We start from the raw sequence: 12,797 nt of genomic DNA, 5'->3' as shown, positions 1-12,797 counted from the left end.
CGAGGGGCCGCCGTCGCGCAGACACCGCCCCAGCGCCCGCGGAGCCGGGGCTGCTTCTGGAGGGAGGAGAGGAGCGGAACAGCGCGGCTCGGCTCTTGCCCAGCCGGGCTGCGGGGCGCTCGCCCCGGCCTCCCCCGCAGGTGGCCGCCTCAGCGGCTCCCCCTGCCCGCCGCACGGCCCGGTGCGCGGCGGCGGGAGGGGCCGCGTCCCGCCCCGCCCCGCCGTGCCGCTGCCGGGCGGCGCTGCAGAGGGCGGAGCGGGCGGCGCGGCCGGCGCCCGGCGCGGGCTGGCTCCCGGCGGGCGGCGCTGCTGCGTTGCTCTGGGAGGCGCCGCGGGGCCGGGCGCGGAGCTGCGGGCTCGGGGGTGTGAGCCGCCGGGCAGGGCGCCCCCAGGATGCTGCGGTTCCTGCGCAGGACCTTTGGCCGGCGGTCGATGCAGCGCTACGGGCGCGGAGCCGGGCGCGGAGCCGGGCGAGGGGGGCTCGGCGGCGAGGGGGACGAGCGGGACGGGGGGCTGCGAGGAGCGGCCGCCGCCGCCGTCGGCTCGGGAGCCTTCCCCTCCTCGCCGCTTCCCGGAGGGGTCGTGCACGGCGCCGGAGCGCCCGTTCACATCCCGGCGGCCGGCGCCAGCAAGCTGGTGCTGCAGTGCCGCGTCCTTCTCCTGGACGGGACCGAAGTCAACGTGGAGCTGCCGGTGAGTAGTGCGCGCTTCCCTCCGCCGCCTGCAAAACGGCGCCTGCAGCTACCCTCTCCCCTCCTCCGCATCGTCCCCCCCTCCACGGCGACGGGCACCTGCGAGTGCCCCCCCCCGGCCGCACAACAGGCGCCGTTCTCCGGGAAAGCCTCGCTAGTTTCGCCCTTCCCTCCGCGGGCGCCCTCGCCGCCGTCTCCGCCTGCATGCACCTGCTGCCAGGTGCGCGGCGCGCCTCCCCGCCATGACCACCGCCCGCCCCCGTCCTGCCGGCGGGAGCCGTCTGCGCCCTTCTCGCCTCTCCCGGAGCCAGCGGGGCGGTGGGCAGCCGCTCTCCTCCTCCCCTGCGCAGCCCAAAGCAGCCCCTTGCAGCGCTGCCTCCCTCCCTCCCGCGGTGCGGGCGCTACCTGTGCTTTTCCCCGGCTGGGGCGGGGAGCTGCCCGCCGAGCCCGCCCGACGGCACCGCCGGCTAGGGGGGCATCCCGGTGTGCCGGCCGGGGGAGAGCGGAGCCTCTGCGGGGCGGCGGTGCCTTTGGCTGGGGCTCGCAGCACCTGTGGCGCCGCGGGGACAGCGAGGCGCGGCCGCAGGGGGGGTCTCCGGGGGTCGCCGCCTCCTTCTCCTCAGTTCTTGTTTCCCACCGTCCGCGCTGCCGGGGCCGGCGGAAGGGCCCTCCGGGATGCCCGAGGCGCTCTGCCCGTCTCCCCCCATGGTGCGGAGCCGGGGTCAGGGCGAGCCCGGGCGGCTCCGGCGGTGCAGCCCGAGCCGGTGCGGGGCCGGGGCCGGCGCTGAACTTTTTCCCCTCCCGCCACTGTGCTGGAGGAGTGAGGAATGAGGAAGGGACGGAGCTGGCCTGAGGGGCTGTGCGTGTGTTGTTTGTGCCTGCTCGCTGAGGTCGGGCCGTGTTTGTCGGTGTTTCGGCATCCCCAAAGCCCGTTGTGTGTCCTTTTATCGCTCTTAAACGCAGCTGCACGGTGTGTATCGGTCATTTGCAGTTTTGTTGTTTTCATTCCTCACAGCTGCTAAGTACTCACCACACATCTTTTTTTTTGTTGACTTTTCCCTCCCTTTTGAAACCCAAGTTTCCCATGAAATAGTATGGAACTTTACTGTGTTTGAAAAGCATTTAATCTTCTTTCCATTTCAACCTAAATAGTCAGCAGCCATTAAGCTTGGTCTCCAGAAACAGGTGGGAGAACTTAGTAATAGTGAGTGTAACAGCTTGAGAAATTGTGCACTGCTTTAATCTCCAGCAATATAAAAGAGAGCGTTTTTTTCAGAGTACCTTTAGACTCTTGTTAGGTGCCTTTCATATTAGCTGTCATCTGTATATATTGGCATCATTTCACTAAAACATGGAATTTGGCAACCCTATTGTTTCTGCTTGAAGGAAACAGAAGAGATTGAGTAAGACTCCTACAAGTGAAGTATGTGAACGGAGCCACCTAGAGATACTTGCTGCAGCATTATCAGGCCTCCCTTGCCTACAGACTACAGAATTGCACATTTCTAGATATTTGAAATGCTAATGTATTTCCTTTCCTCACATCTCCTTCTCAACTTGCTGCACTCCTCCTAGCATCTCAGCACAAATCTTTTATAATGTAGAGTTGATGATTGTTATCAGTGTGCTAAGCGTTTACTTATAGAGGTCTGTGTCAATAAGCTCGGTAAATATTTTGTTTAAGGTCATACTCTGATTGCCAAAGGTCAGATTTTGCTGTAGAGCCCGTTTAAGAGGGTCTGAGGGTTTGCAGGATCAGAAAGTGAGGTAATGATGCTCATAGTCCTTGAGTGCTGAAAACATATGGACATATCTGCTTGGCCTAGTAAAGAAACTGTGAAGCATACTTGCTTGAATGGACCTCCAAATGAAGTTTAGACTTGCCATTGCTCTCAGAATGTGAGCTGCACATGTGGTGGTTGTAGCTCAGCTGTCCAAAGAGAGAGTAAGAAGTTGTTTTGGTTTTTTTTCACCCAAATTGCTAGAGTGATGGAGGACTTTGGAGCATGTAAAAGCTGTCAGTGTTTTGAGGATTAAAAACTGTTCTGTTGAATTACATATCTGTTCCTCATGTTTTTTTCCTTTCTTTAACAGAAAGTGACAGCCACACTGAGAGTTAGAAAAACTGAAAGAGGCATTGCAGTGTTTATAAAAGTTGATCAGTAAAGTTTCTCTGAGCTTTGTAGGTTTACATTTCATGGGAATAGGGCGTGAAACAGAGTGTGCTTTAATACTCACAAGCGGAGGGATGGGATGGTGGAGCTGAATGAATTGAGTAACATCCCTTAAAAAAAGTGTATGGTGCTTTCTTTCATTTTAGCTCAAATTTTATCAAAAGGAGGGAGTGTGGGCTTCATTACCAATGAGCAGCTTACTCATGGAGTCAAGTACAGAGATGATTGCAGAGGATTTCACTGTGCTGCTGATTGTGTTTGCAAGCACTTAATTTCAGGAGATACTGGCGTCTATAAAATGTGCTCTTCGTGCTGACACTGCTCCCCTCTTGCCTTTCTAGTTGAAAAAGGAACTTGTTGATATTAGAACACAATACTCTTGCAACCACAACTTTTTAGGCTATCTCAAAGACTTTGTTTAGAAGTAATTGAAAGGTTTATTGGATTTCAAAGACTATGGGGTTTATTTGCTTGTGTGGAGGAATGACAGAAACTATATGACTGGAGGAAAATTAACTATATACACAGAAAAAAGGTTCTGAATTCTTTTCCTATTAGTTATTGTTTCATTTTTTTATATATTCCAATAAAACCAAAACCCTGAAACTTTTGTCCAAGTTAAATGTAACATATTCTGCCACAGTGTTTTCTTATAGGTGGGGGCTGTTGGAAAATAAATCCTGCATCAGTAAATCGATAACTGTCTCTGTGCTTAATGTTATAATTTGTGTGATAGTGTCTGTATCAGAAAGTACACATCTTGTAAGCTCTTGTTAGTTTATGGTGGCAACAGAAGCAGAGATCTATCCTGATCTCCAAGTTCTTCCTTAGCTCGTTCTTCTCTAGGCTGTACGGCAGTAGTGAACTAGAGTCACCTTCCTTCTTTATTGGTGCTTCCACACCCTCTTTCTCCTGGAGCATTTGCACTTTATTCTTTTTACTGCATGTGCTCTGCCCTTGGACTACCCCATCTGCTAGCCTGCCCTTCTCTGTGCTGTGTACTCTCTCATTTGTAGGTGTTCTCTGGCTTTCACAAACTTGTTTCGTACCCAGCTGCCCCCACACAAATGTCAACATAAGATTATTCTGAGCACCGCAGATACCCCTGGATAATGCTTTCTATACTCAGCTTCTTGCATGAAATTTCAAGGATTGCTTAATGATGCTGGCTTTTTTCTTCACTCTTAAGGCAAGAATCATGTGCTTTAAAAGTATTCTTTCTAAACAGAATAATGCACTGGATGGCTTTAGAAACCCACGAGCCCCTCGGGGCCCTGTGTTGAATGTGAGATGCTATTAAGGTTGGTGCTGCTGTTACACAGGAGTGAGTGGCAGTTGCCCAGTTCTGTTGCTGTGGGGTGATTTCCCATGGGAAGGGGAATATAAATGGTGTCATTACTTCTTCTTGACCTGACACCACGTGTCTGCACATCTGAAATCCAGTGATGGGAACTGATGCAAGGAGAAAAACTCTTCCATTAGAAATCATCCCTCCTCCCTCACACATAGCTGTCTGTGTATTTCTTTTTACCATTGGGAACCTGTTCAGTATCTTTTGTGTTCCACTCTCACACTGGAGGCTAGTAGCTGGTCAGAGTTTGCAGCTTGGTTGTAGGTAGATGGAAGGCCACTTGCTCACTGTTGCCAAACAATCCTGCCTCTGTTTTTCTGAAGCACTCATGACTTTAATGAGAGAAGAACTGGTTGTAGGTGACGCTGTGTTCTTACAGAAAGAATGCAAGGGGAGAGCATTGACATTTAGGCAGCAGTGATGGTGCCTGCTAGTTAATACATAGATAGCTTTCAGATAAAGCCAAAAAGCCAAATTTTTCTTAACTCTAAAGCATGATGGCTGACATTTCTAAGAACTGAGCCTTTGATTTTTAATTAGGTGCATCTTATGAAAGCTTAAAGGGCAGATATGAAAGATGGCTATTCAGTGTGACTGTCAAGAGCAGCAGGAATTAATGTTGCTTAATGCTGTTGAAAACAGTATTTTCTGATAAATTGTGGGAGGGCGGGAGGAGAATGTGTAGAGTGTTCTTGGCTTTCTGTAGTCTTAAGTGGGATAAAAGAAGCAGCAAATGGTAAGCTTCCTCCACTATGAAAATCCTCATCCTGCAAAGCAGATCTGAGATACCTTACATTTTCTGTGATGTGAATCCACAGCAGTCAACATGTCGTCTGTTATAAATACTTCTTTCTAAAAATCTTCTTGCTCTGATAAATTCCTCTGCTGCTGTGAAGGCTGTTACAAAGACTTGTGTGATGTATTAGAAAGTATGTAATGTTTAAGGATTAAATTAATCAACAACTCAAATATAACTCTTCAGATCTGTGAATTATTTTCAGATGAATGGCTTTTCTATTATTTTTTTGCCATCCTTTTGGTGTATCTGTTTTAATAATTGTTTTGGCTGCTATGGAAACACTTCAGGATAGGAATAGTAAATGTTCTTCAGTACTGTTTTCTAATCTCTGATCTGCTATGTGTCATATTCTTTTCTTATTGGGGTAACATGAACATAGCAAAAATTGCTGTCTGGCCTCCATGCTTACATCAAATGTAAATGTTAAAGTAACTCTAGAGCAGTCATCTCAGTTTTATTGATTAGTGTATTTGACTTGATAAAGTTATAAATATCAGGAGAGAAGTGCAACTCATTTTTTCTTTCTTTCATATCTTATATGACTTCCAAGTAATGTTTCATAAATGTTATCTCTAAAGACATGCTCTAATATGCATGTAGATACTTGGATTCAGGTCCTGCTCTGGAGTTTCCTAACTAAGCAGTTACACTCACATACACCCCCCTCTGACAGATATATTACATCACATGGGTAATGGGATTTTTTAATAAATTCTTTAAAGCTTTTATCACTTATAAAATTGGTAATATGCCTTCTTTATGCAGAAGTTACCTTTCAACAATATAAAATTAGAATACCTGCTGGAAAATGTTAAAAGCATATTTGCAACACTGGAAAGGGAAAGGCCTCTCATTTTCATGGGTTCCTATGAGCACCAGCACCAGTAATTTGCTTCATAAACTGATCAGGCTCTGTTGTAGAAGAGGTTGGATATTTTTGCTTCTTCAGTTTGTGTTGAAATGCCTTTTGAGTACGTTACAGCTCTGATTAAGCAGCTGTATCTGAAACTCAATGTGTTGTCTGCTGGTAATAACCTTTAATTATGTTATCCCTGTTCCATATGCCTTGATGCATTGCTGCAGTGTGTACTGGAGGTGTGTGAAAGGCATTCACAGTACAATCACATACAGAATCAGGAACATGCACAGTCCCAGAGAGAGAAAAATGAGATGGGGTGTGCAAACATGACTGCAGCCATGCTTCAGAAATGCATGAGATTAGGCTTTTGAGAGAGAAGAGGGAATTTTTGGCCCTTGATGTGCTTGCCAAACATCCCCAATAAATCTACAGCAGATAAAAGAAGCATAGTAGGAAAGGGAGTACATTGTAGAATAAGGAGACAAAAAGCAGTGTTTTGTTTTGGCATATGTAAGAGAGATTCTGCTTGTGAGTTCCATCAGTTATTAATGAAAACCAATACAATTTTTTCAGTACAATACAGATAGACAGGAGTGCTGCTGCAAAGAGTTGACAACCAGGGAGGGGGAGAAAGCCAGCGATGAGAGCAGTGTAATGCAAAAGCAAGAGCACCTGGTTCTAATTCTCTGATGGAGAGTTTATGTGTTTGGGGAGAGGATAAGGTTGCTGTATGCATTTGTTCAGAAGCCTTTTAGCAGTAGACTAGCAGACTAAGCTATGCTTAGGAGAGTAACCATGTGAAAAGTCAGTGTGACTCTCATTTATTAGCCCAAAAATGCATTTCATAGCAGATGTTTGCCCTGGGCTTACCTGTCTGATAGCAAGCCTTGGAGAAACTTTGAAGACTACCAGGGGTTTGAAGGGAGAGGGTCTGTTAGAAGGAAACTTACAGAACAGTTTGACAATACAGAAACTTTTTTGTCAAGTGTATGTCTAATATGTTTTGGGGCTTTGTTCTGGTGGTTCTGTTCTAGCCTATAGTGCTAGGTGGGAAGCCTGTAGGTTTGGGCTCTTAGTCCTGAAGAGGAAAAAGAACATCTGGGCATGTAAAAAGTTCCTATGAGGTAAGAAATAGGAGCAAAGAGAGTTTGGAAGTGCAGTACCATGCGTAAGAGCAAGCAGAGGACGAGTTTTGTTTGGATTGCCGAAGATGGTATAGGAAGAAGAAAGCTGAAGAGACTGTATGAATAACAGTATAACTATATATAAAGTATGGGATTTATTGTTCATCTGTTTCTTTTCTGAAACTGAAAGGGGACAGCTTCTCTGCTCCTGCTTCTCTGCATATGCTTTGTCTTCATGTACTTCCTTGTGCTCCTGTTTGCACTGCCTCTGTAAATAAACTGCCTCTTTTTTATGTAACTTTCTCTGAGAGGCCTTGTTTAGTGTCTTGCCTTCTTCAAGACTAGGCCCATTTTGCAATTCAGGTCTTCTGTTGTTAAATTCCCAACCATTTCAACTCTCCCTTTTCATTTGCAATCTTCTCCTTCAGCAATTATCTATACTTTTTCTGTGTGGATATCATCTGTATTACCAGCATGATACCTAATGAATTTTCTTCTTACAAGAGCAGATATATTTTAGTTTCATGGATCTTCCTTTACTTGACTCTGTTTTCCCAGTCTGCAAAAGTAGTTTTATTTTCCTCCCAGGAGCAGCTAGCTACACAAGCTGTGAGGGGTCTCTTCTGGAAGGCATTCTTTGAAAGAGCATTAGAGGTCTGCTTCCTTCTGGTTTGGGGCTTGAGCATAGTTCTCTGTCCTATTCCCTCTTACTAGTTTAGAAAATTTCCATGTTTTCCTGCAGTTGTCAGGAATTTGAAAGGCTCCTCAGTCCTGTTCCTTCCCCAGGAAAGTTCAATTTCCCTGCTGTGGCCATGGGTCTGTGGCTGGCTCTGCAGCTCATTCAGGCAGCTTGACTCAGCCCTCTGTGCCCCCCCTGCCAGGGCACCAGTGGTGCCGGGTGAGGGCAGCTTGTTGGGGACATCTGTGCAGCTGACATTAGGGAAACACTGGTAGCTACTGCTGAAGTTATTAATTCAAAGGTTAAACCTCCATACTTTAAAAATGTATGGTTTCACATGGGACGGCAAGAACGGACCTGAAAAGTCAAATGATGTGGACAGGAGGTAGAGAGAAGGAGGGAGAAGATACACATGGTTGAGTTTTTAGGCTCTTTACAGAGTAAATAGAAGGATAAGAACAAGTACAAATAGTTTCCTTTTTTGCTAGAAGGATGAACTCAACAGCTGCTAGCAGTATGTACAGTGTTTCTGGGTTAGTATTTTAAATACTTGAGAAACAGGGGGCTTTTAGTACTTGTTTTCCAATGTAGACTATGGTAAATGTTCTTTTATTCTTTTATTTTTTCTGCATTAGAAATAAAAGGGTTGGAGGGTAATGAAGTGTTTAGAGTGACCATCTGCTCTTCATTTGACTTACTATTTCCATTTATTTCTATGCATCAATTTAATGTGTCCTGGACCATTAGCTATATTGTGATGAGATTATTTTGAAATATTTGTTGAAGTTACAGACTCAGACTCCTGCTATGAAGCATGAAAAATATTAAGAGTTAATTTATGTTGGCTGTTTGGTTTTGATCTGTACAGATTCAAATTGTTTCCCTTCCTTGTTGTTATGGAACCACAGATAGTTTATCCAAACAAATACCAAATGTTGTCTTTTTGTTTTCTCTTCCTTTTTTTTTCCTTTAAACACATTGAATTTATTCTGTATTTCATTATATTAATATGTGTGGTACAGTTTGAAAATCCTAATAGAAGAGCCAGTTTCATGTTTGTGAAATATTACAAATAACTCTACACAAATACATGGAGAATGTTGGTGCTTTCTTTTGAAGAACTTCACTTTATATATGAACATAGCAGTATCAAATATACAGCTAGAAAAGCAGTGTTACCATTTGTGGATTGTGACCTGTAATTTAATTATTCTAGACTGTAACATTATTTTGAAGGATAACTTATTTGAGGATTAATTCTTTTGTGACTGTTTGAAAATAATGCTTTCCTCAGTAGTTCTTTGTAGTACTAGTAATTGATTGTATGTATTATTTTCATTTGTATGTTATGTATATATCAAAAATAAATGAAGAGGATTGAGAGGATTTTTGTAATTTAGCAGTCTTGACTGGGAAAACACCTGTTTGTTTTTTTGTTCTCAACTGACTCTAAACAAGGATACTGTTTCCCATTTTTAAGTTTAAAGTTTCCTATTGTGTGCTTTTCACTATGTGAGATCTTGTAGGTTATATATTGGATGATGAACAATTTTAGTTGCCTTTGTGAAGCTTTAAGATTATCCCATGTTCTGAACAAATTCTCACTTTGATTTTGATAAATAATATCAGCAGGCTAACTGCATCACATCTCTTTTGATGGTATGAGGTCCAAACATTACCTGCTTTAACTGTGCAAGTGAGTATTTTGGGTTTTCTGAGAAAATAAGCAGTCCTATGAAATTTTTTCCTTCTTCTCCCTTGTTTCCATCCAGAATTGATCAAGGCTGCTTTCTGTCATTTAAACAAATCTCCTTCCTACCTTGTTAGTGGTTCCTGGATCTATGAAAATGGTATGATTTTAAATTAAGTGCTTACATTTGTGTAAAAAGACCAAACTCAAGAACTTCCATTCTCGTAAGCAGGTCTGAACGCACCAGTGTTCAGTGCAATCATTGTGTTGCAATAAAGATCACTATTCAGTAGAGATGCTGATCCTCAGTGTGGAGGTTTTATATTCAAGCTACTTACTGAGTAGAAATTCTTCCTGAATAATGAACCTTCCATGAGTGCTGTGCTTTGAGAGATGATGAATGATGAGTCTGTTATCTCTTTGAATTAAGCAAATAAGTGAAGAGTGGTGGTATTCTTCAAAGTAGGTCGTATTGCTAGGAAGGGCAGCACCCTGCAAGTGTAAAGTCCAGCCAGCAGTATCCACTTTTCTCTCATTTTTTGGGCTTTGGATGTCTATGGAAATTGCTGTGAATTCAGACATCCTGCTGTAGCTCTGGGGAGGGATGAGCTGGTTTAATAGTGTAACAACATAACTTTGTTGTGCAAAAGACTTAATTCCTTTTCCTCCCTCTTCCTGCTGTTTCATGTTACTGGGTTTGATTTAGTTTCTTTCCCTGCTGTTCAGCAGCGAGGAGAGGGTGGCAGGAAATGTTCTGCTTTGTGGCTGGCATCCCGTTTCCCTGAGGAGGAGCATTTCCAGCCCTGCTCTCGCTGTCTGGACTCAGCCCAGGGATCTCATCTGCCCAGGGTGTGCTGTGAGCGGGGCTGGGAGCACCCAGCTGCAGGGTGGGTGGCTCCGTGTGCCCAGCATCTCCCTGGCACTGCTCATTCTGCCTGCAGCTCTCAGCAGCACTTTGGAGTTTTGTTCTTCCAGTTAATCAGATGTTCGTTTTGATGGGTTTTATTTTTAATGGGGGAACTTGCTTACTAAGACAGTAGAGACCCCTGGTTCCTTTTACAGAGGCCAGTGAAGCCATTAAATGTTGACTGTAGCACTTTTCCCTTTCTCCTCTGAGCTGATTGCTTAAGCTGTTATCAGCCTGTGTGTGTGCTCTGTTGCCTTCATTTCCTTCTTCTCACACAACGATATTTCACATTTGGATTTTCTCTGTTCAATGAACTGTTTCAAAACTTATAAAATCAAACCCCCTGGTTTTAGGTGTGAAAATGGGTGAGCCTTTGGGGCACCAAAACTCAAACTGTTGCAAACAGCAGGCACTTGGAGAGGAATTTTTCTTTTTATTAGAGGGGTTCAGTTCGTGAAGGGCATATAATATATTTTGGGAGGTCAGTCTATGAATAAAAAATCTCAACAACAAATATTTTATACAGTATTCTTAAAGTTATAATGGTAAAGAAGATGAGGTTATTTGTTGGGTTTTGCCCTCAGTGCAATACAACAGTTATTTAGCCACTGCCTTCATGTTTTCCCTTGAATTCCCTGTGCCATCACCTCTTTTGTTGGTATTACTTATAATTGTGGGGGTTTTTCCCTGTTTAGCATGTTGATGCATTATATGCATTAAAATTTATCCTACAGTAAAACTTTTCTGATGTGTCATTTCTGGCTTTAGAAAATAAAGATGCTTACTTTAAAGATGGAAAAAATGAGGAAGGAGTTGGCACATTTGTCTGTATATTAGCAAAAAAATAGGCCTAAGTTGATGACTGCATTTCTCAGAAGGGAGTGGGAATAGAAAAATTCAGTGCTGTGAAACAAAAACAAGTGGGTTTTGTTTGCTGCTATTGAAATTTGCCAGCAGATATTCTCATTTTACAGTTCATGTGCTTGGATTTTGATGTATTTTCACATTAAACACCCAGTGTATTTTGATCTGTGATTTGATCATAAAACATGTTTTGTAAAAAATAAAAAAGTTCATCTGTTTCAGCAAATGTTTTGCTTTAACAACATTGTTATGGTCAGAAAAATGGACCATATTTAATACATGTTATTGTATTAGCTACTGATAGAATGGTTTCTTCTTGAAGAATTTCATCTCATTTCGAGATAGCAAAACAAATCATCTGACTGCATTTCCAGTATGATCAGAATCTTGAAAAATTGTCAAACAAAGCAGAAAGATATGTTCTTCCATAAACAGAAAATACTGTTCATCCAAATTCCGTTTCAGAAAGCAGATTTTTCCCTGTATAAGCAGCCAGTTTCTCAGCATTTGTGTAATGCCAGGAGGGGAGAACTTTCCCAGCTGTTTCAGTAAGCTGCATGCTGGAAGCTTTCTAGGAAGAGAAAATAGTGAGAAGAACCTCTGTGTGACACCTTTGTGTGAGCTTGCTGTGACTTACGGGAGATGCTGGGAGTGGGAAAGCTGCAGTGCAAGTGCTGGCTTGAAGGATAGCCCTCAAAATGAACCTTGTTTCTTTTGCACTCTGTAAGGCTCCTTACTGCTTACTGAAATCAAAAGTTACTTCTGAATTTAGGGCAGATAGAGCTTTTACATAATGCCAAAATCTTCAGTAAGGTGTTTGGAAAAGTTGTTTCTTGCAAGCTACGGGGCAAACAACTGGTTAGGTTGTGAGAGAGATAGGGGAACATCTAAAGAATATGAATTTCTCTTTAATGCATATGCACTAACCTCATTAACAAGATAAGACTGTCAAGACTGGGGCAGCATTAAATGACTTGTGGGAGCCAGGAAATACAGATCCCATGAAAAGCCTCAGGCCTGAGGAGCTCTCCCTACAGACAGCAGCTCTCTGAGCAGCACTGCCTGCATTCCTTGCACAAGTTTTGGATTAGACTCCGAAATCCTGTATATGGGAAGGAAGCTTTTTCCCCAGTTTTCCTTTTAAGTCTTAGAGAGCTACATTTATTTTTCGTACTGGTTTCTTAAATGGTGCAGTGGTCTGTCTGCATTGCAGAGCTGATCCAGGTGAGGTGGAGGATGAAGTTCTTTTCTTTCTGTTGTCTTGTGCATTATGTGAAAGTGCTCACTGGAAACAGCAGATATTTGACTGACCCTGTGTGATCCAGCTCCAGTTTGTGGTGCTGGAAAAGTGTCTCTGAAAGCAAAACATGAATTCAGTGTGGTTCTGGAGGGACAAAATGTGACCACTTTCTCTGCTTCTGAGACTGTTGTCTGCTTTGCTTGGAGAATATCTTCTGTGAAATGCCAAACTTGGGTAATCTCTGCCTCTGCACAGATGGTAGTGGAAGCTCCCTGAGAGGCAGACGAGGGCGTGGGAGGCTGAGTGTAGGGCTGATGTTCTAGGAGATTCAGGGGTGACCTTACTGCTCACAGCTGCCTGAAAGGAGGGTGGGGACAGGTGGGGGTCACTCCCTTCTTCCAGGTAACAAGACACAGGA

The 12,797-nt window shown here is 44.2% G+C and overlaps 1 protein-coding gene across 3 annotated transcripts in view; it reads left to right on the top strand.

The window, feature by feature from the left end:
- Nucleotides 1-393: 393 nt before the first annotated feature.
- The window catches only part of EPB41L4B (erythrocyte membrane protein band 4.1 like 4B), a 165,237-nt gene continuing 152,833 nt past the window's right edge, over nt 394-12,797 (top strand). For all 3 annotated transcript variants that reach the window (XM_059477000.1, XM_059476991.1, XM_059477008.1), the window contains exon 1: nt 394-693. In XM_059477000.1, the coding sequence (XP_059332983.1) occupies nt 394-693 (300 nt within the window). The remainder of the gene's footprint in view (nt 694-12,797) is intronic.

The sequence above is a fragment of the Ammospiza nelsoni genome, chromosome 1 (genome assembly GCF_027579445.1).
Source record: "Ammospiza nelsoni isolate bAmmNel1 chromosome 1, bAmmNel1.pri, whole genome shotgun sequence".
Classification (NCBI taxonomy): domain Eukaryota; kingdom Metazoa; phylum Chordata; class Aves; order Passeriformes; family Passerellidae; genus Ammospiza; species Ammospiza nelsoni.
This window is presented reverse-complemented; position numbering and strand designations above follow the sequence as displayed.